The sequence below is a fragment of the Corythoichthys intestinalis genome, chromosome 2 (genome assembly GCF_030265065.1).
Source record: "Corythoichthys intestinalis isolate RoL2023-P3 chromosome 2, ASM3026506v1, whole genome shotgun sequence".
Lineage (NCBI taxonomy): Eukaryota > Metazoa > Chordata > Actinopteri > Syngnathiformes > Syngnathidae > Corythoichthys > Corythoichthys intestinalis.
This window is the reverse complement of record NC_080396.1, coordinates 8,781,931-8,809,121: the sequence shown is the minus strand read 5'-3', so window position 1 is coordinate 8,809,121 and position 27,191 is coordinate 8,781,931. Positions and strand designations below refer to the sequence as shown.

Below are 27,191 nucleotides of genomic sequence, written 5' to 3'. Positions count from 1 at the left end.
GGGGAAAAAAAAAAAAAGGTGAGCACTTCATCCTCTACTGGGAACAGCATGCAAAACACACTGGCCACATTAAAACCCGGCTCATTACATAATTTTTATTATATTATTATTATTATTATTCCGATTTGAAGCTAGAATGTATTTGTTTTACTATGTCTAATTGCTATTTGTTATTGTACCAGCAGTATTTATGAAGGATTTAGCATAGGTATTGGGGCTGTGGAACAAATTCATCGAATTATATTGTATACGTTTGGGAAAATTCCGCTCAACAAATGACAATTTCGACTTACAAACCAGGTCCCGGAACGAGTTAAATTGCATGTAGAGGTACTACTGTACATTTCTTGGGGTCACCTTACCTTAGTTTGCCTCTACAGTGTTCACAGCGAAAACAGCTTTTATGGAAGTTTTGCTTGTCTGCTATTAGAGATTCCATAGGGTACACCCTCTTCCGACACACCCTGCACAGTTCGGAATCCGGAACTTGAATCTTCTGCACGCAAAGATGAACACACAATTAGCATAACTAAACAATAACAGTATGCAGAATCAAGAACAGTTCACCAGATATACCTGCACTGCACTGACATGCAATACCAGAGCCGAGACAAAAATTGAAAAATATATAGTAATGCTAATAAAGACTGATTACATTGTTGACATTGTTGGAGTCATAATGTGGATAGAAATGTTTAACCTGTGTAACCTCTGTTCCTTTTTCATACCCCACACTGTCACCATGAAAGCTAAACGCGCTGACCGCTGAGCTAAAAGCCTGCTAAATGCCTTTTTCCTATTCATGTGCTGAAAACGAGTCCTGAATTACAAATATTGTCATTTTGGCTTTTGTTTACATGAGTGTAAAGTCACGCCACATTTATATTCTGATGTGTGAACTAAATAGTTTTTGACTGTTCTTAGTAGTGCTGTACGATATGACAATATATATCGCCAAAAGATATAAAACTTTCTATCGGCATTTTACATGTGGATTGCCATTATCACTATAAATAGACCTGTTCCTACAATGCACATTTTTGCCAAAAAATGGCGCCCAATTTGTGCTGACTACATTTTGGAATTCCTAATGCCATAGAAATACAACCAGACATTCTTAAGCTGTCCCTATCGCCACTAAATTGTTAGCAAATTGGCTTCCTCTGCCAGCAGTATGTCAGTAATGCATGCAATACAATGAAAAATGGCAACATAATTCACATAGACAACACAATTCCTTTCCAATATCAACAATAATTAATTTATTATTAATGATACAAGGGTGACATAAAAAAAAAAAAAAAAAAAAAAAAACAGGCCCCAAGTTTGGATCGGTGTCATAATGTCTTTTTTAATGTCTCTTTTTTATTATGGGGGGTGCGGAATAAAAAGAGACTGGAGCTGTAATTACTTAATTTTCATCATACATTACATTAAAACTAATATAATAATAAATAATATAATCATTTTAGCTCTTTTTTTTTTTTTTTTTTTTTGAAGAAATGAAGCCTACCCAATTTGGGGGCTGTTTTTTTTGGGGGGGGGGGTTATATAGATGTCACTCTTAAACTAGTAGACACACTAGTAAATAATTAGATATCTTGACATTGGAGCAAGAATATGTATGCAACTGTGCTGCTTCTGTTAACACTGGATAGTTTTAGGTTGCAGCACTACTTGGTGCATTCACATTTGTGGGAGGTCAGTTTAATGTTAACTCCATGTGTTGCGTATTTCAAAATATCCTTATTTTCTGGAGCATGATAGTGATCGTGTTTACTCTTTCAGTTTCATTGGCCATGACAGACGTCCAATCAGTTTATCACTAGTAGATGTCCTCTCCATTTGACCCAGGGTATCAATAATAATTTTAACGCCAAATCTAGAGATCATCGGTATCGTGAGCCTTGTATCGGAAAACGTACCGTATCACAAGGTTCCCAGAGGTTCCTACCCCTAGTGCAAAGTCTGCAAAAAGACTTTTTCATTAGGAACAATGGGGGTCAAAGCCATCAAGTCAGTTACACCAGTTACAGTGAAATAGGCCTGCAGCTATTGATTATTTTAGTAGTCGATTAATCAATGAACTAGTTAGTTCGAATAATTGAGTAATCGGATAAGGAACATAAAAATTTTAAATACCTGACCTGAGCCTCAAACGGTATAAAAAAAATAAATAAATAAAAATAAATGAGGATATATGTGCAACAAAAGAACAATTGACTAACTTACATAGCAAAAGTCCACTAGTTTAAATGCTATAAAATGCCAACGATTTTTACAATTCTCTTAACAAATAGTTAGAACACATACAGTGGGGCAAATAAGTATTTAGTCAACCACCAATTGTGCAAGTTCTCCTACTTGAAAAGATTAGAGAGGCCTGTAATTGTCAACATGGGTAAACCTCAACCATGAGAGACAGAATGTGGGGAAAAAAAACAGAAAATCACATTGTTTGATTTTTAAAGAATTTATTTCCAAATTAGAGTGGAAAATAAGTATTTAGTCACCTACAAAAGAGCAAGATTTCTAGCTGTCAAAGAGGTCTAACTTCTTCTAACGAGGTCTAACGAGGCTCCACTTGTTACCTGTATTAATGGCACCTGTTTTAACTCATTATCGATAGAAAAGACACCTGTCCACAAACTCAGTCAGTCACACTCCAAACTCCACTATGGCCAAGACCAAAGAGCTGTCGAAGGACACCAGAGACAAAACTGTAGACTGGCACAAGGCTGGGAAGACTGAATCCGCATTAGGTAAAATGCTTGGTGTAAAGAAATCAACTGTGGGAGCAATTATTAGAAAATGGAAGACATACAAGACCACTGATAATCTCCCTCTATCTGGGGCTCCATGCAAGATCTCACCCCGCAGCGTCAAAATGATAACAAAAACGGTGAGCAAAAATCCCAGAACCACACGGGGGGACCTAGTGAATGACCTACAGAGAGCTGGGACCACAGTAACAAAGGCTACTATCAGTAACACAACGCGCCGCCAGGAACTCAATCCTGCACTGCCAGACGTGTCCCCCTGCTGAAAAAATACACGTCCAGGCCCGTCTGCGGTTCGCTAGGGAGCATTTGGATAATCCAGACGAGGACTGGGAGAATGTGTTATGGTCAGATGAAACCAAAATAGAACTTTTTGGTAGAAACACAGGTTCTCGTGTTTGGAGGAGAAACAATACGGAATTGCATCCGAAGAACACCATACCCACTCTGAAGCATGGGAGTGGAAACATCATGGCTTGGAGCTGTTTTTCGGCAGAGGGACCAGGTGACTAATCTGTGTAAAGGAAAGAATGAATGGGGCCATGTATCGAGACATTTTGAGTGAAAATCTCCTTCCATCAGCAAGGGCATTGAAGATGAGACGTGGCTGAGTCTTTCAGCATGACAATGATCCCAAACACACAGCCAGGGCCACAAAGGAGTGGCTTTGTAAGAAGCATTTCAAGGTCCTGGAGTGGCCTAGCCAGTCTCCAGATCTCAACCCCATAGAAAATCTGTGGAGGGAGTTGAAAGTCCGTGTTGCCCAACGGCAGCCCCAAAACATCACTGCTATAGAGGAGATCTGCATGGAGGAATGGGCAAAAATACCAGCAACAGTGTGTGAAAGCTTGTGAAGAGTTACAGAAAACGTTTGGCCTCCGTTATTGCCAACAAAGGGTACATAACAAAGTATTGAGATGAACTTTTGGTATTGACCAATTACTTATTTTCCACCATGATTTGCAAATAAATTCTTTAAAAATCAAACTATGTGATTTTCTAGGCTTTTTTTTCACATTCTGTCTCTCATGGTTGAGGTTTACCCATGTTGACAATTACAGGCCTCTCTAATATTTTCAAGTGGGAGAACTTGCACAATTACTGGTTGACTACATACTTGTTTGCCCCACTGTACTTCGGTATTAATATTATAATATGTAGAGTAAATACTACAGAATACAGATTCTACACTAAGAATAGCTTTCAAATGAAACTCTTTATGACAAATATGACTGGCAATAAATAATTATTATAATTATTATACTACGATTATATATAGTAGTATAGGCCTACTATAATTATAATACTAGATTTTTTCTAAGAATTGTTTTGAATACTGTTGGAAAGGCAAAGTCAGTGTTCTGAATCCGTTTACTTTACATTCTTTTGCCATCAGCATTTAACCTCATTGTTTATTTGTGATTAATTATTGTTATTCACATGATTATTTGTACTTTAACAAAGAATTTAAGTGTTCCAAAATGGTTTTGTAAATTAATACGCGTCAACAAAAATTTCATTGCTAAATTAGTAAAAAAAAAAAAAAAAGTTATTAGATTAGTCGACTAATCGTAAAACTAGTCGGCTGACTAATCAGGAGAAAATCTGTCGTTTAGGACAGCCCTAGTGTTTTCTCCACACCCTTCTCACCTTTTTAACCCCTGACCCATGAAGAGGGCTTCTGGATATGCTCGCTTTAGGCCCCAAAATTGCCAAGACCGCCACTGATGTTAACATTAGTGTCATTGCTAGGATGACACTTAAGTAGCATGAACAATACAATAAAAATATGTTAGCTGTGAATATCAAATGTGAAAGTGTATGGAATATTGCAATATAAGCAAACACAACAAGCAAAAAGCAGTGTTAATCAAATGTTTGAATCCAAAAGTCACAAACCACAACACACCATAACGCAGTTTTAGCGTCCTCATGCCGCTATGCTAGCTTTACCCATCACGACAGTCTCCTGCTGACGTGTGACAATCTGTGAGCTTCTCTGCTCCGTGACACTGAAGCCCACATTCTGGAAGCTTCCTTGGCTCTCAGCCCAAGACTGCTGGAAATTTCTCAGTAGTTCTTCGGAGGGCACGGCAACTGTTGGAACTCTGCCTCGCACCACGTCGGCGTAGGACGGAGGGTTGCCACGGGTCACAGAGCTCACAGAGCTTCCAGAATGTACCTCACTCCTCAAGTTGCCAAAGTCGTCGATACTACAGAATTGCTCAGAAAACGAGGATGCTTCGGACTGCTCCGCTGGCTTAGCGTGGGAAAAGTCTGCTTCTCTCTTTTCAATTTGTTCCCGGAGGTCTCGCGCTGCCTGAGAACTGTGCTCGCCACTTTCAAACACATTCTTTATTGCTTTGATGTTGTATGTCGACATTTCCTCTGTTCGCGGGGTGCGCGGTTCGGCCTCCACGTCCTCGGAGTCGCTCCCGAGCCTTTCCGTAATCACAATGGGCTCTTTCCTGGAGTAAACCGTTGTTTTTGGAGACTCGAATTTATTGACCAGCTTTGTCATGTCCACCCTGGGGAGGTCCTCTTTTAGGATGTCTGCTGTCAAAACCTGAGCACCCTCCTCAAAATCTGCTTCAAGACGTTCAGGTATATCAATCGGATCCTTCCGTAGGTATGACTTGTTTGCTTCTGATTTTTGCGCGTCCTCGAAGAAGCTCTTTTTATCTTTGACTGTCATCATGGAGTCACCCATTTCTGACACGTGTACCTGGTCATTTTTTAATGTGGGAGTGGTCTGCCTGACCGGAGACGATCGCTCTCCCACGTCCACAAGTAAGGGAGGAGTGGGTGTGGGGCTGCAAGAAGGCTTTAGACTTGTGTCTTTCAATTGCATCGTCTTCTCAGAGCGGCTCATGGTGGGAGACGGCGTGGCTCGGAAAGAGGATGTGGCGGTGTACTGCTTACGAGCTGGAGGCGGAGGGGTCCCGAAAGATCTGTAGGGCGGAGGTGATGGGGTACCTCTGAGTGGTGACTCTATCCTTCTGGACTCAATGCTAATGAAGGTGGGGGAAGGAGTGCGGATGCTTGCTAGCGGGGAGTGGACTCTCTGATCTGCTGTCTCGCTCAGCTCATGCTGTACTCTGCCCTCGTGCAGTGACTTTCTTTCTTCAGACATCTTCTTTTCAGTTTTAGATGAACCAATGCTGATTTTTGATAACTTGGCAGTCATACCGCTCAAGACCTTCTGATCTGGTTTCGGAGCCACTGGGGGTGGCGGGGGAGGGAACTCTTTCATTTCTGCAGATGTCAGTGTCGCTTCTAGATTTGTGTGCTTAACTTGAGTAATATTCTTCAAATAAGACAGCATTTCTTTCAACTTTTTCTTGTTTGACTGCTTAGCAATTCCACATAAATTTTTTCTCTCATTTGAACCAAGCAGCCAGTCAGGAAGATCACTGATGATCATACTGACAGTGGCGGGGTCGATTTTGTTTGGTGTGCCCTCCAAAACTTTCATCTGCGTGAGCAGAGTCTCCATTACGTGACATTTCTCTAATGGTGGCATTTCCTCTGACTGAGTCGTTTTGATCAGTAAGTCACTTTTGGACTTTCCTGATGTTTGCGTTTTGGGTAGTTCTGCAGCTTCTTGTCTTATTTGCGGCATATGAGCAGCTTCTTTTCTCTGAGAGCTTTCGGTCACAACCATTTCCTGTTGTTTATGGACCTGTTGTGTCCTTGTGCTATGCTGAACCTTGGACACAGATGTCGTTTTACCCTTCTCAGACGTTATAATCAATAAGTCACTTTTGGACTTTCCTGATGTTTGCTTTTTGGGTAGTTCTGCAGCTTCTTGTCTTATTTGCGGCATATTACCAGCTTCTTTTATCTGAGAGCTTTCGGTCACAACCGTTTCCTGTTGTCTTTGGACCTGTTGTGTCCTTGTGCTATGCTGAACCTGGGACACAGATGTCGTTTTACCCTTCTCAGACGTTAAAAGAGTGACTGCAGGGGGCTGCGTGCGTTTGGCTTCAATTGAATGCGCGACTTCAGCAGACTTCACAGGCGCCAAATTTTTTGTCTCATTGATCTGAACATCTTTCATTGAGGATGTCACATGGCTGCTCTGTGACACATTGCTCGCATGCTGCTGTAACTGCGTCTCACTTTTCATTTCCATGTTGTGTTTCTCTTCTTTTTTCTCAGCTGGCATCTTAAAGGTTCTCACCTTGAAACTTGGCATTACCTTGGGAATTTTGGTGGGTTGAGAGGATTGCGTTTTCACGTCTTTTGTCACCTCGTCATTAAGATTTTCCACATCCTCGGCTTTGAGGGTGGCTACAGTCTGGCCTTGGATGTGTATATTTTCCTGATATAATCCACTCTGTGTGACAGCGGTATTACTAGCCCTGGTCGTCTTAATAAACTGCTGCTTCTCAGTGACTGGAGGGGTAACAGTAGTCGCACTTGACTGGACTTGGACATGAGAGGTTGCGTGTTCGGACTGGGATAGAGAAAATGATTGCGCTGCTTGCGTTGCTTGATTTGTTTCACTGACTTTTGAGGAGAGCAATTTTCCCGAAGAGATCTTGCTAGAAAGTTGCTGGTTGTCCAGGGAGTTATCTGAAACTCCTGGGGTTACTTTCTTATTTGCCACAGAGATCAAGGGCTTGCTTAGAGGAATCTGAGATGGGATTTTCTTGGTGCTTTTATGCTGTAATGAAGGTTCTTTAGGAACGTGTACATTTTCTTTCACTACTTCCGTGGCCTCTCTTTTTTCAGTCTGATTTAACATGGAAAGTTGCAGACTGTCCACACCGGGGGGGACTTTTGTAGTCACTGGAGGAGAGGTAGGAGTTGTGACTGAACTTATCGCCGTTTCCTCGGTCTCCATTCTCTGCTGACGGTATTTTTCCTCCGCAAGCATTAAGGGAGTTTTAAATTTGCGGGCGTATGGCCTTGGCTTGGGTGCAGGAGCTGGTTCAGGGGGCTGGGGCAACTTTATGGGGGGAGGGAATATCTTTTTAGGTGGCTGGGGGCTTGTTTTCTGCACTGGTTTAGTGGGAGGCGTAGGTATGTTTGTGTTTGATTGAATAGTTTCCAGAACTTTGACCTCTGCGAGGGATGCTGATGTTTTTTCTTTGTCAAGGTGGAGCTGAGTGGGACGTTGTAATGGAGTTTGCATGTTCTTTTGCCATTTTGGTTGGACAGGTGAAGGCTTTGGTGCCTCTGGTTGTTTGGGGAATTTAAATAAACTCCTTGCAAAGGGTTTCCCTGGATTTGCAGCAGGAGGTAGAGGCATGGCATTAAGTTCCTCCTGTGAAGGGGGAGGAGGAAGGAAATCTTGTCCAGAGCAGGAGGTCGGTGGAGGAGGAGGTGGAAAAAAATCTGGTTCTGATTGTAGTGGCGGTGGTGTTGGTGGTGGCGGAAGGTCACTTTCTTGCATTGCAGTGGGAGGTCGGGACAAATTGGGTGTTGAGCTTTCTAGCACAGGAGACGGCGGTGGAGGGAGGGAGAGCTCAGATTCGGAGGGAGGCGGTGGTGATGAGGGAGGTGGAGGGAAGTGAATTTCTGGCTTACCCTTTTTTATCATACCCCTGCTGGTCATCATGTCAAGATTACGAGACTCGCTCTTCATGTTTTTGAAGCTTTGCTTTTGCGTTAAAGATTTATCTTCCTTCTTTGCTGCGTGCTCAGTTGTTGTGACTTTTTGTTGATGAGAGACTGTTTGCTGGACGACGGTCGTCTGTACCTGTTGGACTGTCTTCGTGTCGCATTTTTGCCTGCTTGAATTATTTGTCTGCAACACATTGCGCACCACTTTAATCGCATTTGCGTCTGCTGTTTTTGCGTTTTCTTGCTCATAATTAGATGTTTGTTTAGTCTTTATCATCAAGGGCTTAAGGGATTGTGTTTTCTGTGGGGGTAGCACTTTGGGCTTTTCTTCAGCTATGCCCTTTTGTTGAAAGGCCCCAGAGGCGCTGTCTGTTTTGGAAACAGTCACAGAGGCCTCGTTGGTAATTACCTGTGTTTTCACCACTTTGCTTTCATTGTGCTTTTGCGACTCGCAGCTTTGTGAGAGTTTTTTCTCCCCAATCTCAGAGCCGCCTGTTATGTTTTTCTGTTTTTCCTCGAGTGTCACTTGATTTACAGTTATTGAACTTCTCTGCGGAGCCTTCGCTTTCGAGTGTAGGCGCTTCGGCTTTGAATATTGCTTTTTTTGCATCAGGCACTTTATTGCCCCTTGCACGTCACCTTTCACTACTTCCTCCTTTTCTACAAATGTTGTTTCCTGTCCTTCATAAAGTGACTTTATTGATGTTTTAACATCTCCTTCCGTGCTTCCCCGCCGCTGCATTCTCGGGCTGGTTGTCGGCTCGAGAAGGAGCTGAATAGTTGCTTTAATATCCCCTTGTTCGCTCACTTGATGCTGATACGTCTTTCTCTCCGCAGATGCCTCGTGTAGGTTTTGCATGGCGACGTGGATGTCACCTTTAACAATCTCCTCTCTTACAACTTCCTTAACGGCGTGTTTTGCCTCCTCCAGAGACTTAAGAGTTCCTTTAATATCGCCTGGCACTAAATCGTCAACAGTGGCTTCCATTTTCGTTGTTGCAGACTTCTCGAGCGACTCAAGAGCGCCTCTAATGTCTCCTGGAATGATTTCTGGTTTTTCCATTTCTTTTGGTTGATACTGAGCCTCCTCAAGAGATCTCAAGGTGGTGGATAAGTTTCCTTTCACCACCTCTTCTTTCTCTATCGTTGCCTTCTGATTGATGGCTTGGCTCAGTGAATCCAAGGCTGCGTTAAGATTACCTTTCACAATGTCCTGTTTCTCCAGGTTTCTGTAAGTCACTTTGGGCTCCGTCATAAAGACTTGAACAATGCTGCACACATCACCAGGAACTATATCATCTTTTGCCACCGTGCGACCTATCTCCTGTTGATTCTTCCTCAGCAAAATTTTGGTTTCCTCAACATCCCCGCCAATAATGCACTCCTTTTCCACTGGCTGAGCAGTTTCATCCGTTTCACGCTGAAGTTGCTTCAGGTAGTCCAAAGCTCCGGACTCGATGCATGTGGTGTAAAAACTGACATTTCCTCTTTCTATGTCGCCCACCTTTATTTTTTTAGCATCCTCAGTGCCGGAATTGGAGAGAAGGCGGTGAAGGGTTTTGCTGACGTTCCCTTGAACGATATCCTCTTTCTCTGTGCTTGCCTTTTCTCCTTTATTCAACAAAGAATATATTGTCATCCTCACATCTCCTTTTTCATCTTCTTGAATGAGAATTCCACGTTTGGAAGAACTCTCATTCCTAAGTAAGCTGTTTATAGCCTCCCGGATGTCCCCACGGAGGATTTCCTCTTTTTCAACACTGCTGCCGGTTTCTCGGTTGAACAGTTGCTCGACGGTGGTGTTGATATTTCCCCGCTCTTCTGTGTCAATAGTTATCCCCCTCTCAACGTTCTCCCTACGATTCAAGAGGTTCATCATAATGTTGGCCAGATCCCCGCGGACAATCTCCTCTCTTTGGATTTCTGGCGTCTCCTGGTTCATCAGTTTATACTTGGCCATGCGGACGTCGCCAATCTCATCCGCCTCAATGAGGATGCCTTTTGAGTCGACCATTTTCTGAGAGTAAAGTTCCTCGAGTGTTTCTTTGATGCTTTTACCCACGATGTCTCTTTTTTCCACAGCGGTCTCGTTGAATTCGTGGAAAGGAGTTGTTTCAAAAAGCCACGTTGTTGTCTTTACATCGCCCTGTGGGATTTCTTCCCTTTCGATCACAAGCTCCGCGTCATCCGTCTCTTTGATGCTGTCGAGCGGCTGCTTCTCAAAGAGCCACACAGATTGTTTGACATCTCCTTTCATCACTTCCTCCTTTGTAACTGTCTCCATACCATCATATTCTTCTCCTTTTCCACCAATCTCATCAATCGCGTGGGTTTCAAACATCCACGTGGCTGATCTGACGTCCCCCTTTTGGATTTCGCTCACACTGACCGTTCGGATATATTTTTGGGACATTTCATCAGTCTCGAATCTCTGTTTGTTCGTCCTAACATCACCGCCTTGGATGTCTGCTACTGTTTTGGATATGACTTTTATTTCCTCTGTAATTTCATCCAGAGGTTGCGTTTCAAACCTCCATCTCGCAGAGCTGACGTCTCCTTTGTTGACGCCCTCTTCAGTCACAGCTTTGATGACGTATACCTCCTCCGAGTCCCTAATGGAATCTAGAGGTTTGGTCTCGAATAGCCACCTGGCACCCACAACGTCTCCTCTCATGATCTCTTCCTTAGTGACCGTGGTAACTTCATGGTAATGGCCTTCCTTGTCACGGATCGCATACAGAGGTTGGGTTTCGAACATCATGGTGTAGTTTTTGACATCCCCTTTCTCTAAATCATTTCGGCAGATGCTTGTGAGTTTTGAAATATCAGACTCGGTTGAATCGTCTTTAATTTGATCCAGGGAGAACGTCTCGAAAGTGAAACGGCCTTTGTGAACATCACCCCCTTGAACGTCGGTCACCGTTCGCATATCTCGATCCTCTTTGGATTCATCGTGGATAGAATCGATTGGGTTGTTCTCAAACATCCAGGTGCAATTGACCACATTCCCCTTCTGGATGTCCTCAGCTTGTTGCGTCTTCAACAGCTGCATTGTTTCCTCCGAGGTGGAACTCATAATGTCTGATGAGCGGTTCTCGAAAATGTACTTCATTCTCGAAACGTCGCCTGACTGGATGTCAATTTCTGTGACCCTTCTGAAAGAACCGCTGTCCTCGCCAGTCAGGTTTTCAAGGTTTTCCGTTTCAAAAAGAAAGCGGGCCAGCCGCACGTCTTTCCCTTGGATGTCTTCTTGTTTCACAGTGCAGGTTTTTAAAATGGTCTCTGACTCGGATTCTGTATGGTCACGTATGTTGTCAAGACTCTGCGTTTCAAAGAGCCAAGTGCATGTTTTGACGTCACCTTTCTGCACCTCCTGTAGATTTGTCTCACTCTTCTCAACCTTCTCATACAGGACATCCATTGGTTGCGTTTCAAATAGCCATCTGCACGTCTTAACGTCGCCTCTTTCAATTTTAGCCTCTTCTTTAGTCTCCGTTTCTTCAGTATCAACATTTTTAATGGCATCGAGCTGCTGCGTTTCAAACAGCCACTTGGCCGTCTTGACGTCACCTGACTCGATTTCTTGTTTCGATATTCCTTTAATGAGCTGAAACTTTTGAAGGCTGTCATCAAACTCATCAATAGGGCGTGTTTCAAACATCCATCGACAACTACGCACGTCTCCCTTAACGATCTCCTCTCGCCTTACTGTCCTCACCTCGTGGTAATGACCGGAGCTGTCTTGCATCGCATACAAAGGTGTCGATTCGAAAAGAACTCGGTTGGATTCCACGGATCCACTTGTGACACCCTCAATTAGAATTTTCTGTGCTCCTTCACATTTACTTAAATCCATACTTTCAAACTTGACCTTGCAGTTCGTCACATCGCCTTTATCTTGAGCGTCGATATTTACAGTTCTTGTCATTTCTTTCTTCTCTTCTCTTATACTGGCCAAAGGTTGGCTTTCAAAAACCCACTTTTGATGCCTCACGTCGCCCTTTTCCTCTTCGCTTGCCGCCATTTTCTTAAGTTTACCCACCTCGTTTAGCTCCTTCAGATTTTCCATGGGTACGGTTTCAAACAGGTGCCTTGCTGACTGCACATCACCTCCGAGAATCTCCTCCAAGGGCAAATTTCGAGCGTTAGCGTTATCTTTCAGGGTATCCATAGGCTGAGTCTCAAAAACCAGGCAGTGTTTCCTAACATCAGCTCCAATGATCTCTTCCTTTTTCTTCGCAACGGCCTCCCATTCTTCATCCTTAATGGTGTCCAGAGTCTTTGTCTCGAAAAGCCATCTACCTTTGTTGACCCCGCCTTGAATGTTGTCCTTCATGGAAATACCGCATATAAGCTTCACTTGAGCAAGATCTTTGTTGATCATATCAAGGGGTTGGGTTTCAAACATCCAGCGTGACGTCTTTACATCTCCTTTCTCGGTCTCCTCCCTGCGAATGGTTGTGATTTCCAGCATCTCCCCCGAGTCTCCTCTGATGACACACATCGGCAGAGTCTCAAACCTGCGAGTGGTCGTCTTGACATCCCCTTTAACCTCCTCCAGCTCAGACTTGAGGCTCAGAAAATTGCTCTCCTCAAAGGTTTCCGTTTTCCCGAGTGAATCTAGATGCTGAGTCTCAAAGAGATACCTGGCAGTTTTCACATCTCCTCCAGTGATATCTTTTGAGACAGCGGCGTCCTGTTCATCTTCTTGATAGATCTTATTCAGGTAGTCCAGCGGCTGCGTCTCAAAGAGCCATGTAGCGGTACGAACGTCACCTCTTGCGAGATCGGACACCTTTTGCATCTGCTCTGAAGAAGTGAGTGTCTCACTCCCCAGAGCATCCATGGGCTGAGTCTCAAACATCCATGCTGTGTATTTGACATCCTTTCCAGCTATAATTTCTTGCTGTGCAATATTCTTCACCTCATTCTCATCAGGGGTGTCATCTTTGATCGTGTCCAATGGCTTGTTCTCAAACATCCAGCGCCTAGATTGCACTTCTCCTCGAAGAATCTCATCCCACTCTACAGATTCGCGATCAGGACTCGTACTCCTACTAGAGCCTTCATTTTCAAACATAAAGCATGTCTGCTGGACATCCCCCACTGCCTCCTGTGTCTGTTCTGACTCAGCAAGGTGGCTTAGGTAGTCTTCTTCCAGGTTCTTGCGGACTTCTGGGTGAATATGCTTGTAGAGACGCTTTAGTTCAGCCATGCTCTTGTATTTAACGTACTGCTCTTTGCTAACGTTGCTTTTGTTCTGCACAACTTGCTTGTGAGATTGGGTGCCACTCTCAGACGTTTCATGTGGTACGTCCAGCAGATTCATAGGAGGAGGAGGAAAATCTTCACTTGTTTCATGAGCCACTGATGACACTGTAGATGAGCCCATGTTCTTTACAGAAGAGGAACTTTTGTGGCTGGTCACGGTTGACGTTTTGGACAGTTGGCCTACTGGTGTCCATTGAAACTGGTTAAAATCCATATTGACCTGAATTGTTAAGGTGCATGGCAAGAAGAACAGTGAAAGGAAAATTGCATTTTCATTCAGAAAGTCAGTAACGTCAACAAATTCACACTATTCACAATAGGATAAAACATCGAAGTCCACGTTCAGTTTGCTCAACAGGTTCGGATTTATAACAGCTCTGATCATTTAACCTTTTACAGGGCACTCAAAAAACAACAACAACAACAACAACAACAAAACCCAGAGAATCAAGTGTTGTTGGGATCCATAACAAAGGTTTGTCCTGTATATGGCCCAAAACCAACAGAAAGTGACCCAGAAATGCCCAAAGTGTAGCAGGAAGGCACGCAAAAATGATCCAAAATCAACAAGAAGTGACCCAGAAATCAACAGGAAGTTTACTGATGTAAATGTGCCCAAATTATCAGGATGTGAACAAAAATAAATTGGAAGTGACTCGTAAATGCCCTAAAATTAACAGTAAATGACTCACAAAGAGTTGAGCAATGATAATATCCAGAAATTGCATTTTATATACAGTCCCTGAAAAAAGTCTTGTCGCTTATCCATTTTGTAGAAACAATTGCTAATAACCTGACTTTTAATTATTGAATTCGTTTCAGAAATGGCTCATATGAAAGTTAAGACCCTCCCAAATAATGTTGAATGTAAAAAAATATATTTGTTTCACTAAAAAAAAGATTTATCATTTGATGAAGACATAAAGGTCAAATTTTGGCAAGACAAAAGTTTTGTCGCCTACAGAAAGTAGTGTGAAAATTGAACAAAAAATTTACTTCAAATACAAAAATATGTTACATGAGCAAATTAAGTAGTGGTGCTGTGAGATCTAAATTTAATATTTTGTATGACTTCCATGGGCTCGAAGGACTGCATCCATGCAGTTCAGCAATGATTCATACAATTTATTGATGAAGTCATTAGAAATATCAAAAAAAGCAGTCTTGCATGCCTCCCAGAGTTCATCAACATTCTTGGGTTTCATCTTCCATGCTTCCTCTTTCATCCTGTTCATGTCTGGTGACGGGGCTGGCCAGTCCAGGCGGATCTTGATCTTCTTTGCCTTGAGGAACTTTGAGGTAGAGATTAAAGTATGCGATGGAGCACCATCCTGCTGTGTGTCCCTTTTTCTAGTTAGGAATGTAAGAGGCAGCTAAGATTTGATATTTCAGACTATTAATGTTGCCTTCCACCCTGCAGATCTCTTGCATACCCCCAAACTGGATATAACCCCAGACCATGATTTTGCCACCACCAAAGTTCACTTTTTTGTGGCAAAAGGAGGATTTTTTCAGATGAATCCCATTGAATTACACCACAGTCGCCGCAAATATTGCAGGAGACCTACTGGAGTCCGCAGTGATCCGAGATTCACTCAGAAGACAGTGAAGTTTGGTGGAGACAAAATCATGGTCTGGGGTTACATCCAGTATGGTGGTGTGCGAGAGATCTGCAGGGTGGAAGGCAACACAGTCTGAAATATCAACAAATCTTACCTGCCTCTTACATTCCTAACCATAAAAAGGGATCAATTCTGCAGCAGGATGGTGCTCCATTGCATACTTCAATCAAGATCCTACAGGACTGGCTAGCCCAGTCACCAGACATGAACATCATTGAGCATGTCTGGGGTAGGATGAGAGAGGAAGCATGGAAGACGAAACCCAAGAATGTTGATGAACTCTGGGAGGCATGCAAGACTGCTTTCTTTGATGTTCCTGATGACTTCATCAATAAGTTGTATGAATCCTTGCCGAACCGCATGAATGCAGTCCTTCAAGTCCATGGAAGTCATACAAAATATTAAATTTGCATCTCACAGCACCACTACTTAATTTGCTTATGTAATGTAACATATTTTTGTATTTGAAGTACATTTTTTGTTCAATTTTCACACTACTTTCTGTAGGCGACAAAACTTTTGTCTTGCCAAAATTTGACCTTTATGTCTTCATTAAATGATAAATCTTTTTTTCAGTGAAACAAATATAGTTTTGTACATTCAACATCATTTGGGAGGGTCTTAGCTTTCATATGAGCCATTTCTGAAACCAATTGAATAATTCAAAGTCAGGTTATTAGCAATTGTTTCTAGAAAATGGATTAGCGACAAGACTTATGTCAGGGACTGTAGATGTCCAATCCAATTTGATTGGGAGCTCAGCCTCTCCCTGTCAAAATGGGATTGGACGTCTCGCGCCATCAATGGCCGCCAATGAGTTCAATGAGTGCCCTATAAAGGTTAATGTGGCCTATTTTATACTTGTGCTTTATGTAAAAAAATACATCTATTTTGATCAAACCAATCAATACCTTTATTTCACTGGCTGGTGTGGCTTCCTCAATGGTTTTTTCATACTGCTGCTTCAGAGCCTGAGTGGAAATCTTCTGTAGGTCCTCTCCTCCTGCGCGCATAACTAAATTAGACACAAGGAGAAGGCTGCCTCATTAAGTCCTTCACAGTGAGGGGAATGGAAAGTGAAATAATTCATTTCATTAAAAAACAGGCTACTTCTCATTTCATGAAACCGTAATGCAATTAGTCACTTTCCTCTTTCTAATATTTTACCATCCATAAGACGTCTCTTTGATTTTCTGCTGTGCCTAGAACATACAATCACCCGAAGGGCTGACAGATGTATTATTAATTTATGAAAAAACATTAAAGCTGTGTTTCCCCAGTTTGAGTGTTGTAAGTGCTAATATGGCAAAGTTACTGTATGGTCAAAATAAAAAGGAGTGTTGTTACAAGGTTTTTTTTTTTTGCTCCTGATCCGATCCCGATCGTTTTAGTTTGAGTATCTGCCGATCCCGATATTTCCCGATCTGATTGCTTTTTTTTGCTCCCGATTCAATTCCAATCATTCACGATAATTTTTCCCGATCATATAGATTTTGGCAATGCATTAAGAAAAAAATGAATAAAACTCGGACGAATATATGCATTCAACATACAGTACATAAGTACTGTATTTGTTTATTATGACAATAAATCCTCAAGATGGCATTTACATTATTAACATTCTTACTGTGAGAGGGATCCACGGATAGAAAGACTTGTGACTTTGTATATTGTGACTAAATATTGCCATCTAGTGTATTTGTTGAGCTTTCAGTAAATGATACTGGAGCCATGCCGAAATGCATGATGGGAAGTGGAACCATGACTGTGCGTAGTGCTACCAACTGATATATCTTCTCTGCGTAGGCAAATAACATAGGGTGTAAAGAAAAAGATCAATTGCTACCTTGCTTCCCCACATTGCTTCCCATGATATTTCTAATTGTAGGGAGAGGGATTGTAAGGCTTTAGTCAATTAAGAAAAGACACCAAAGGCTGCCAAAATTCACTCTACTCATTTTACGCTGCCTTTTATCTCTCTATATTGGTAAAACGGCGCGATTACAGATTGAGCGCAACAATGCGTGAGTGGGTCGTGCAACGCATGCACTAATTGCGTTAAATATTTTAACGTGATACATTTTTGAAAAAAAAAAAATTACCGCCGTTATCGGGATAAATTTGATAACCCTACCTTAAGCCTAAACTAAAGACTCTGGATGAGTGTAACATATTACAGTGGTACCTCTACATACGAATTTAATTCGTTCCAGGACCTTGTTTGTAAGTCGAAATGGTCGTATGTCGAGCAGGATTTTCCCATAGGACTACATTATAATTCCATTAATTCGTTCCAAAGCCTAAAAACATACACTAAATTCTTAATAAATACTGCTGGCACTGTTACAAATGGCAATTAAACATAGAAAAACAAATAAGTTATAAATAAATAATTCAGAATAATATAATAAGAAGAAGAATAATTAATAATTATTCCTGTAAATAATGTAACGAATCGGATTCTAATATGGCGGACACTTTTTACTGTCCCTGAACGCACCGCGAAGGTGACGTCTCAGTGAGATAGGTCGGTGCGGTAGAGATAATACTTTCGTTTTCTTGAGAGCGGTCAACTTCTTAAGACAATGGGCGTTTTGTGTTGGATAAGTTCTTAAATAAATGATAAAAACGTGACGAAGCTGGCGATTTCCTTGGCAATGTTACCACAATAATAATTGTCACCTTAACTTATAAATAGTGGCGAACGGTGGTCGGAAGAGGACCATGGAGCTGTATTGTTGAGCCAGTTCAGGGACGCGCACCCCAAGCTCATATTTTTCTATAACTTGCATCTTCATTTCAAAGGTAAGCATCACTTTTTTCCTTGTTTCTCCAACTGTATCAACTTTTTTTGAAAACTGTGTTGATTTCTCACACAAGAAAATCCACCGTGCGTTCGTTTGCAGTGCTGTCATGTCGTCGTATTTCGAGCAACTCGTCGGATGTAGAAACAAATGGCGGCTCAAATTTTACGTCGGATGTCGAAAAGATCGTGTGTCGAAGTGATCGTATGTAGAGGTACCACTGTATGTCTGTAGCGTTAAATACAATTAGAAAACGATTTAATTAAAATATATATATATATATTAAAAAAAGGCATGGCCGATATTTTTTTGCCGATTCCGATACTTTGAAAATGACGTGATCGGACCCGATCGATCGGTATCGATCGGGACATCTCTAGTTGTTACATATGATTAGGGTGACCACCAGTGTTGTCAGTAACGCGTTAGTTAGTAACGTGTTACTGTAATCTGATTACTTTTTTCAGTAACGAGTAATCTAACGCGTTCATTTTTCTAGTCCAGTAATTGATTAAAGTTAGTTTCCTTAGTGTCTCTGCGTTACTATTTCTTCATTGCCTCATAACGAATGTGGAATGAAGATTATTGTAGTCATGTACGAAGAGCATTTTGAATAGAAAATGCTAAAATAAAAGGTTCCCGGTACGTGTTTCCACGACAACATCTTAGCTATTTCCTGTTTTGGTCTCGCGTCACGTGTTGTGGGACTGAGGCGGGCGGGCATTTGCGCCGAGTGTTGAGACATTGCGAGGGAATGTTGATCTGTGGATATCCATGAATGAAGGTGAGTATTTTTCCTTCATTCTGGGGAGTATCAGCAAAAGGTTGGACCCCCTAAATGCGGGGCCGTTTCGTAGCTTTGCCGTAGCAACGACGGGCAGTCATAGCTCCAAGTGGGCAAGCTTTGCTTACATCATATGCGTGTTGCACATTTATGCCGTGAGGTGATGTGTTCGTTTAGCATCTGTGGGATGTGTTGTAAGTCCGATTGAGTGTAAAGTGCTTAGTTGCCGCCACGTTTTGTGGCCAAATTGACCGCGTGTGTGTTGAGAGGAGTAGGGATGGGCGATACCAGTGATTTTGGATTCGATCCGATACCAAGTAATACCAAGGCCAAATATCACGATCCCGATCCGATATCGATACCGGAAGTTCATATTTATATATATATACAGTATGTTATATACAACCCTGCAGTTCTCAGCCATTCTGATGATATCTAATGTACAACTACACCAAGCACTCAAAAACTATTAAAAGTCTCTGTGTCAAATATGCATTGCAATGGAAAAACTGCTGCTTTTAATAGCTAGCAAAGCAGTGTCCCTACAAACTCACAAACCAATCCAACAACAAAATCTGATTACCGTAGTCAGTCTCACTCTAACCATGACCCTTAAATTCGTATGCACAAACTATTTCCCTGCTACATGTTGTATTTGATCAAATTTTAACCTACCTAAGTTAAATAATTTTGATCTAATTAAAGAACAAATTAATAGTAGCATGTTACCGCCCTTTAATGGTAGATCATTAAAAACAAATCCAATAAACAATAGCACTTTCCCTTTTTGAATTTTATTTTACTAACACAATTTTGAAATAATTGAAACAGACCTTTAGACCTTTGACAAAATAAAAGTAAATAGCAACAAAACATTAGAAATCAAGCATTTAATTGTTTGTAACATAAAACAATATGGAAATTTTAAAATGTTAAGTAATAATTTATATATTTTTTTTTTATACCCAACTTGCTTGCTTGACTTGTCACTTGACTATCCTATGGACGGTGATGTGGGCTGATTTGTCCTCATTGCATCAAAAATTAATAAATTGGAGACTCACATTTAGTTTACAGTAATACTTCACCGTTAAATATGTCACTATGGTCATTTTACCTTTTTTATATAATGCGGTATGAACTTTGCTTTTCACAAATAAGATGTAGCTATAACTTTCCATTACAAAGCATAGTGCTGCAAAGTTCTTTTTATGTAAGATGACAAAAACGCCATATTTATCGTTTCATATTTCACATCAGCCACTAACGCTTATATCGTGTCTGATTATCTATTAGCACCTCCATTACCTGGATAAGTCCTGCCTTTCGCAAACGCCACTTCTAAAGTACTTTGCTTTTGCTTCAGCGGCGTGGTCTTATCTTTTCTCCCGTCCTCCTCGGCTTGAGTGGCAAGTTTTTCATTCATTTCGTCGCGTGCTTCGGGATGCACCTTTCTTAAGTGTTTTGTGAGGTTTGTGGTATGAGGCACAAACTGTGCACTTAGCCTCGTTGCTATTTATTATAATGAAATATGTCCAAACCAGACTTCTTTTACGATCCGTCGTCGATGCTGCAGCCATGCTACCAGGCTGGTAGTACCAGCTTCCAAATGTTTGTTTGTTGTGACTGTGTTGGTGCCTCGTGAGAGGTGCGGAGGAAAAGCATGCTGATCGACACAGGATAGGGACGTAAATGGGGGCGGGAGCAGACGCAGGTGTACTGCTTATGTGCATGTAGAACGTGAAATAGACCCTACCCACGTGACGTCACAACTCCTTCCTCCTGACTGGTGCCGTCCAATTGTCCGTCAACACATCATGTTTCCCTGTTACGGCTACGTACATTCCTCCTATTTACGACGTGTTTTTCTGCTCGTTAACATTAATAATCAAAATGGTGAAGGCGTGTGTGGCGGTCGGTTGCAATAACAGAGAAGATAGACGGAGAAGACGGAGAGACTTGAAGTTCTACCGGATTCCGAGAGACCCGGAGAGAAGAGAGCGAGATGGGCTGCTGCAATTCGACGAGAAAACTGGGCTCCAAACGATTACCACAGATTATGTAGTAGTCATTTTATATCTGGTAAGATGCATTTAATATATATTTAGAGGGTTTTGGGCTGACAACCACAATTAAGATCATTGCTAGGCTAATCGCCGACAACATACACGTATGTATGTAGTGAGAGTGCTATCGCTAAACCATATAAACATTAAAAGCCCTAACTCCATTGACAAACGACATGAAATACATTAGACTTGACAGTGGATGTTAGCAATAACAAAAGATTTTGAATTGAAAATTTCGTAACTCACCTTTCCAAGCACAAGATAGATTCCTGCCGAATTTTCGTGGACGAGGACCTGTTTCACCCAACCAGCAACGAAGTATTTATAAGCCTCCAAGCTCTTAAAGTTTTTCAAACTTTCGTGAGAATAGGCTGATTTTGTGTGGACAAGATAGTTGTACAGTTCAGGGTAGCTAGCAGATGTCAGGCAAATACGGCGGAGACAGCGGGTCGAAAAACATCGATTTAGGCATCAAATATGGATCTGGCGAATGGATAAACTGAAGCTTTTCCACATAACGCCTTTTATGCAACGCATCAAGTGAGTTTACGGCATCCGAAAGCACCGGGTCTTCCATGAAATGCATTATAAATTGCTCGATCAATTGAGACCATTGATAATACAGACACAAAATGACGGAGAAGTGGGCGGAACCATACAGCGAGCACGTGATTTTGTGACATCGGTGGGTAGGGTCTATAGAGGTTAGATTTTGTGCCCGAACCCGAACGCGACCTGACCCGACCCGACCCGAATGTCGGGTCGGGCCCACATTTTAAGCATTCACGTTCCGGTCAGGTCGGGTCGGGCCGCCATGCCGGACTAATAAATTATTTAAATAAAAAAAAAAAATGGAGAGCAGGCTCTCTGTATTGCGCTTTTGCTTGTGCGTGTGCACGAACGCCGTGGCGCCGGCCGCTTTTTCTTCTTGTCCTCCCGCTGTACCGTTTGCGCACGGCCGAGGCGCCGCCCTCATTTTCATTTTCTCCCTCTCTGCACCGAGTGTACACAACTCATCCTCTTGGTACTTTTCCAATATGGAGCAGAAAGAAGCTAAAAACAAACTGAAGACGGGGGAATGGAAGAGGCAAGAATGCACCGGTAGGAGTGAGGTGTGGAAAGAATTTCATTTGATCGTGGAAGATGCAACAAAAAACTGTGTCGGCTTCGTCGAATGTAACAAGTGCGGCACATTGCTCTCGTACGACAGCAAAAAGACTGGCACTTCGACGCTGAGCAGGCATCTTAAAAGCTGTGCGGGCAAAAAAGAAACTGCTCAAACATCTTTATTATCCTTTGTAAAGAGCAAGACATGAGGCAGGGGCCGCAAGTTGCCGACTGCAGTCAAGGCCAGCCCGCAGTTTAAAGCTTTTATTTCATTTTTATTTTTTATTTTGGTATTGTTGTCGTTACAATAAAGAATGTTATTTCAAAGCATTTGTAGTTTTTTTTTTTTTTTTGCTGCTGTTCCCTCTCCTTGTCAGAGAGGCACGTCCATGTGAGAACAATATCCCACACACTCAGAAATATGTTTAACAAACTTTCCCAGCGTTATTTCGTTGTGTGAATGCTTTGATAATTCTCAAAAAAATATGTAGATTATTTAAACATTAAGAAAACTTGCGTTTTTTTCTGCCAACTCGAAGAAATGAAAATAAATTGCTGCTGCTGCTGCGTTTTTTCCGCGTCACAAAAAAAAAAAAAAAATCAGGTTTTTCGGGCTCGGGCCTGCAAATCTAATTAAGTGATCGAGCTCGGGCCGGGTCGGGCCTCAATACCAGCGGGCCGTGTCGGGTCGGGCTGGATTTTTTAGGCCCGAACTAGGCTCTAACGTGAAAGGGAAAAGTACTATAAAAAGTGTGCACAAAAATATACCCAAAAAATACACAAAGAAAATATAATATTTTAATTCCAAATATTGATACTCTTGCTTGGGGATCGATACCTAAAACTTAACGCGCTGGATCGAAATATCGATATTTTGGTATCCATAGAGAAGAGTACTTCCGGGTTGTTAATGTGCACGGCTGCACGCGCATCTGCGCCCGCCACCACCTTTGTGTTTATTGCACTGTACAATCCACTTGTGTGTTGTTGATTATTGTGCCGTCAGTTTGCATTGTTTTACATTGGCACTGATATGCTATTAACCATAAGTTTTGACATGAGGCTTGATCTTAGAGTTAGCGGTGTTTAGTTGGTCTGGGGAGTTGATTTCAACAAATTCCAAGCAATTTGTCAGATATTTGTTAGTTTCAGGGCTCCGGAGTGACTAAGCTAGTGCGAAATTCTGATATTCCCCTTTAAATTCAATCATCGGAAAGTCAATTACATGTGATGACATTTGTCTGTTGTCATTCTTATGTTGAGGCGGCAAAGGGAGAAAAATGGGTAAAAAGTAACTGATAGATTACTTTTAAAATAACTTACTTTGATAATGAAGTAATCAGTAAAGTAACTAGACTACTTTTTTGAGGCGTAATCAGTAATCGGTAATTAAATTACTTTTTCAAGCAATCTGTGTCAACACTGGTGACCACTTCCATAAGGTCAAAATGGAGGACATATTAAAAAAAAAAAAAAACAATAATACATCGGACTTACAGTGTATTTTCATCAACAATAAAGTTTTGCACGGTTTATAGATCATATTCGTGTAACTAAGCGTTGTTAATCTTACTTTTAAAAAGTAGTTACAGTTACAAATTAATTCCACCAAAAAGTAATTGAGTTAGTAACTCAGTTACTTCAATGTACAGTCCCTGACAAAAGTCTTGTCGTTTATCCATTTTGTAGAAACAAAACCTGACTTTTAATTATTCAATTGGTTTCAGAAATGGCTCATATGAAAGCTAAGACCCTCCCAAATGATGTTGAATGTACAATAACATATTTGTTTCACTGAAAAAAGATTTATCATTTAATGAAGACAAAAAGCTCAAATTTTTACAGAAAGCAGTGTGAAAATTGAACAAAAAATGTACTTCAAATACAAAAATATGTTACATAACATAAGCGAATTAAGTAGTGGTGCTGTGAGATCCAAATTTAATATTTTGTATGACTTCCATGGGCTTCGGCAAGGATTCATACAATTTATTGATGAAGTCCCCAGGAACATCAAAGAAAGCAGTCTTGAATGCCTCCCAGAGTTCATCAACATTCTTGGGTTTTGTCTTCCATGCTTCCTATTTCATCCTACCCCAGACATGCTCAATCATGTTAATGTCTGGTGACTGGGCTGGCCAGTCCCGGAGGGTCTTGATCTTCTTTGCCTTGAGGAACTTTGAGGTATCCTTCTGCGGAATTTGTCCCTTTTTATGGTAAGGAATGTAAGAGGCAGCTAAGATTTGTTGATATGTCAGACTATTTATGTTGTCTTCCAGCCTGCAGCTTTCTCGCACACCCCCATACTGCATGTAACCCCAGACCATGATTTTGGTAATGATGTAACCACCAAACTTCACTGTTTTCTGAGTGAATCTCAGATCCATGCGGGCTCCAGTAGGTCTCCTGCAATATTTGCTGCCACTGTGGTGTAATTCAATGAAAGATTCATCTGAAAAATCCACCTTTTGCCACTTTTCCGGCGTCCATCCTTTTGACAGGCTGTGGGCCTTGGCAAATGCCACACGTTTTTTTAATTTTCTGCACCCTGAGAGATAAATAGCTTGAAATATCAAGAAATCTTAGCTGCCTCTTGCATTCCTAACCATAAAAAGGGAGAAATTTTGCAGCAGGATGGTGCTCCATTGCATACTTCAATCTCTACCTCAAAGTTCCTCAAGGCAAAGAAGATCAAGCTCCTCCAGGACTGGCCAGCCCGGTCACCAGACATGGGTAGGATGAAAGAGGAAGCATGGAAGACGAAACCCAAGAATGTTGGTGAACTCTGGGAGGCATGCAAGACTGTTTTCTTCGATATTCCTGATGACTTCATAAATAAATTGTATGAATCCTTGCCGAAGCCCATGGAAATCATACAAAATATTACATTTGGATCTCACAGCACCACTACTTAATTCACTTATGTTTCATAACATATTTTTGTATTTGAAGTACATTTTTTTGTTCAATTTTCACACTATTTTCTGTAGGCGACAAAACTTTTGTCTTGCCAAAATTTGACCTTTATGTCTTCATTAAATGATAAATCTTTTTTCAGTGAAACAAATATATTTGTGTACATTCAACATCATTTGGGAGGGTCTTAGCTTTCACATGAGCCTTTTCTGAGACCAATTGAATAATTCAAAGTCAGGTTATTAGCAATTGTTTCTACAAAATGGATAAGCGACAAGACTTTTGTCAGGTACAGTATTGCTCACTTGATTAAACTCCAAACTACTCATGCACAGGCTCAAATGCACTGATGTGACGAGGGATGTCAATGGAAAGCAACAATCGTGTTTTGATGATGTAATCACAAGAGGACAACACTTTCAGTGGTAAACTTTCGGTCTTTTAACCGAAAAAAAACCCCGAAAATGCAATTTTAGCTATTTTTGGCCGAAAGTTTTCGGCGCCGAATTTACGGTCACATCTCTAGTTTTAATCTGCAATGTAAGAAACACTCAAGAAGAACTAACCTGTTTCATAGTCACTTCCATGACTGGCGGCCACATTGTTATGGTGGACTCTGTCATAATGCGACACCTGCAAAAAGAAGACAAATCATATTTATTCTCACAAGAGGATGTTTGATTTGATTTGTGCATCATGCTTGGAATATTCAGGACAGATCAAAGAACAGAAAGTCCTGGATCATATAGCGTACCTCCTGCTGATTTTGAAAGATGCTTGTGGAAGGTGTGACTTCTCTGACATTGCTTCTCACAGTCACCTCGGAGGAACGGGAAAGCTCCTTCAAAGAGAAGAAAATTACACTAAATTCCCTCTTTCACTCTCAACACTCAGATACATGGTTATTTAAAAAAAAGTTATATTCAAAGCCAAATAATGGCAGATAAGGCGGGAATTTTACCGTTCAAATCAGTGGTAAGTAATAGTACTTCGTTAACTAAGTACAGTGGGGCAAATGAGTATTTTGTCAGCCACTAATTGCAAGTTCTCCCACTTGAAAATATTAGACAGGCCTGTAATTGTCAACATGGGTAAACCTCAACCATGAGAGACAGAATTTGGGAAAAATCACATTGTTTGATTTTTAAAGAATTTATTTGCAAATCATGGTGGAAAATAAGTATTTGGTCAATACCAAAAGTTCATCTCAATACTTTGTTATCTACCCTTTGTTGGCAATAATGGAGGCCAAACATTTTCTGTAACTCTTCACAAGCTTTTCACATACTCCTGCTGGTATTTTGGCCCATTCCTCCATGCAGATCTCCTCTAGAGCAGTGATGTTTTGGGGCTGTCGTTGGGCAACATGGACTTTCAACTACCTCCACAGATTTTCTATGGGGTTGAGATCTGGAGACTGGCTAGGCCACTCCAGGACCTTGAAATGCTTATTACGAAGCCACTCCTTTGTTGCCCTGGCTGTGTGTTTGGGATCAATGTCATGCTGAAAGACCCAGCCACGTAACATCTTCAATGCCTTTGCTGATGTAAGGAGATTTTCCACTCAAAATCTCTCGATACATGGCCCCATTCATTCTTTCCTTTACACAGATTAGTCACCTGGTCCCTTTGCAGAAAAACAGCTCCAAAGTATGATGTTTCCACCCCCATGCTTCACAGTGGGTATGGTGCAATTAAGTATTCTTTTTCCTCCAAACACAAGAACCTGTGTTTCTACCAAAAAGTTCTATTTTGGTTTCATCTGACCATAACACATTCTCACAGTCCTCTTCTGGATCATCCAAATGCTGTCTAGCAAACCGCAGACGGGCCTGGACGTGTACTTTCTTCAGCAGGGGGACACGTCTGGCAGTGCAGGATTTGAGTCCCTCGCGGCGCATTGTGTTACTGATAGTAGCCTTTGTTACTGTGGTCCCAGCTCTCTGTGTGTGCTGTGAGATCCAAATTTAATATTTTGTATGACTTCTGAGGGCAGCACCACTACTTAATTCGCTTATGTTATGTAACATATTTTTGTATTCGAAGTACATTTTTTGTTCAATTTTCACACTACTTTCTGTAGGCGACAAACCTTTGTTTTTATGTCTTCATTAAATGATAAATCTTTTTTCAGTGAAACAAATATATTTTTGTACATTCAACATCATTTGGGAGGGTCTCAGCTTTCATATGAGCCATTTCTGACACCAACTGAATAATTAAAAGTCAGGTTATTAGCAATTGTTTCTACAAAATGGATAAGCAAC

General features: G+C 41.4%; 1 protein-coding gene across 4 annotated transcripts in view; it reads right to left on the bottom strand.

Moving 5' to 3' along the window:
- Positions 1 to 27,191, bottom strand: part of xirp2a (xin actin binding repeat containing 2a) — a 163,381-nt gene that overhangs the window by 4,706 nt on the left and 131,484 nt on the right. For 3 of the 4 annotated variants that reach the window (XM_057829636.1, XM_057829638.1, XM_057829639.1), the window contains 5 exons: positions 25,679 to 25,765; positions 25,491 to 25,557; positions 16,156 to 16,259; positions 4,734 to 13,842; positions 363 to 496 (listed from right to left, as the gene is read on the bottom strand). In XM_057829636.1, the coding sequence (XP_057685619.1) occupies positions 402 to 496; positions 4,734 to 13,842; positions 16,156 to 16,259; positions 25,491 to 25,557; positions 25,679 to 25,765 (9,462 nt within the window). In that variant the 3' untranslated portion in view covers positions 363 to 401. The remainder of the gene's footprint in view (positions 1 to 362; positions 497 to 4,733; positions 13,843 to 16,155; positions 16,260 to 25,490; positions 25,558 to 25,678; positions 25,766 to 27,191) is intronic. The other variant, XM_057829637.1, reaches the window with a different exon arrangement.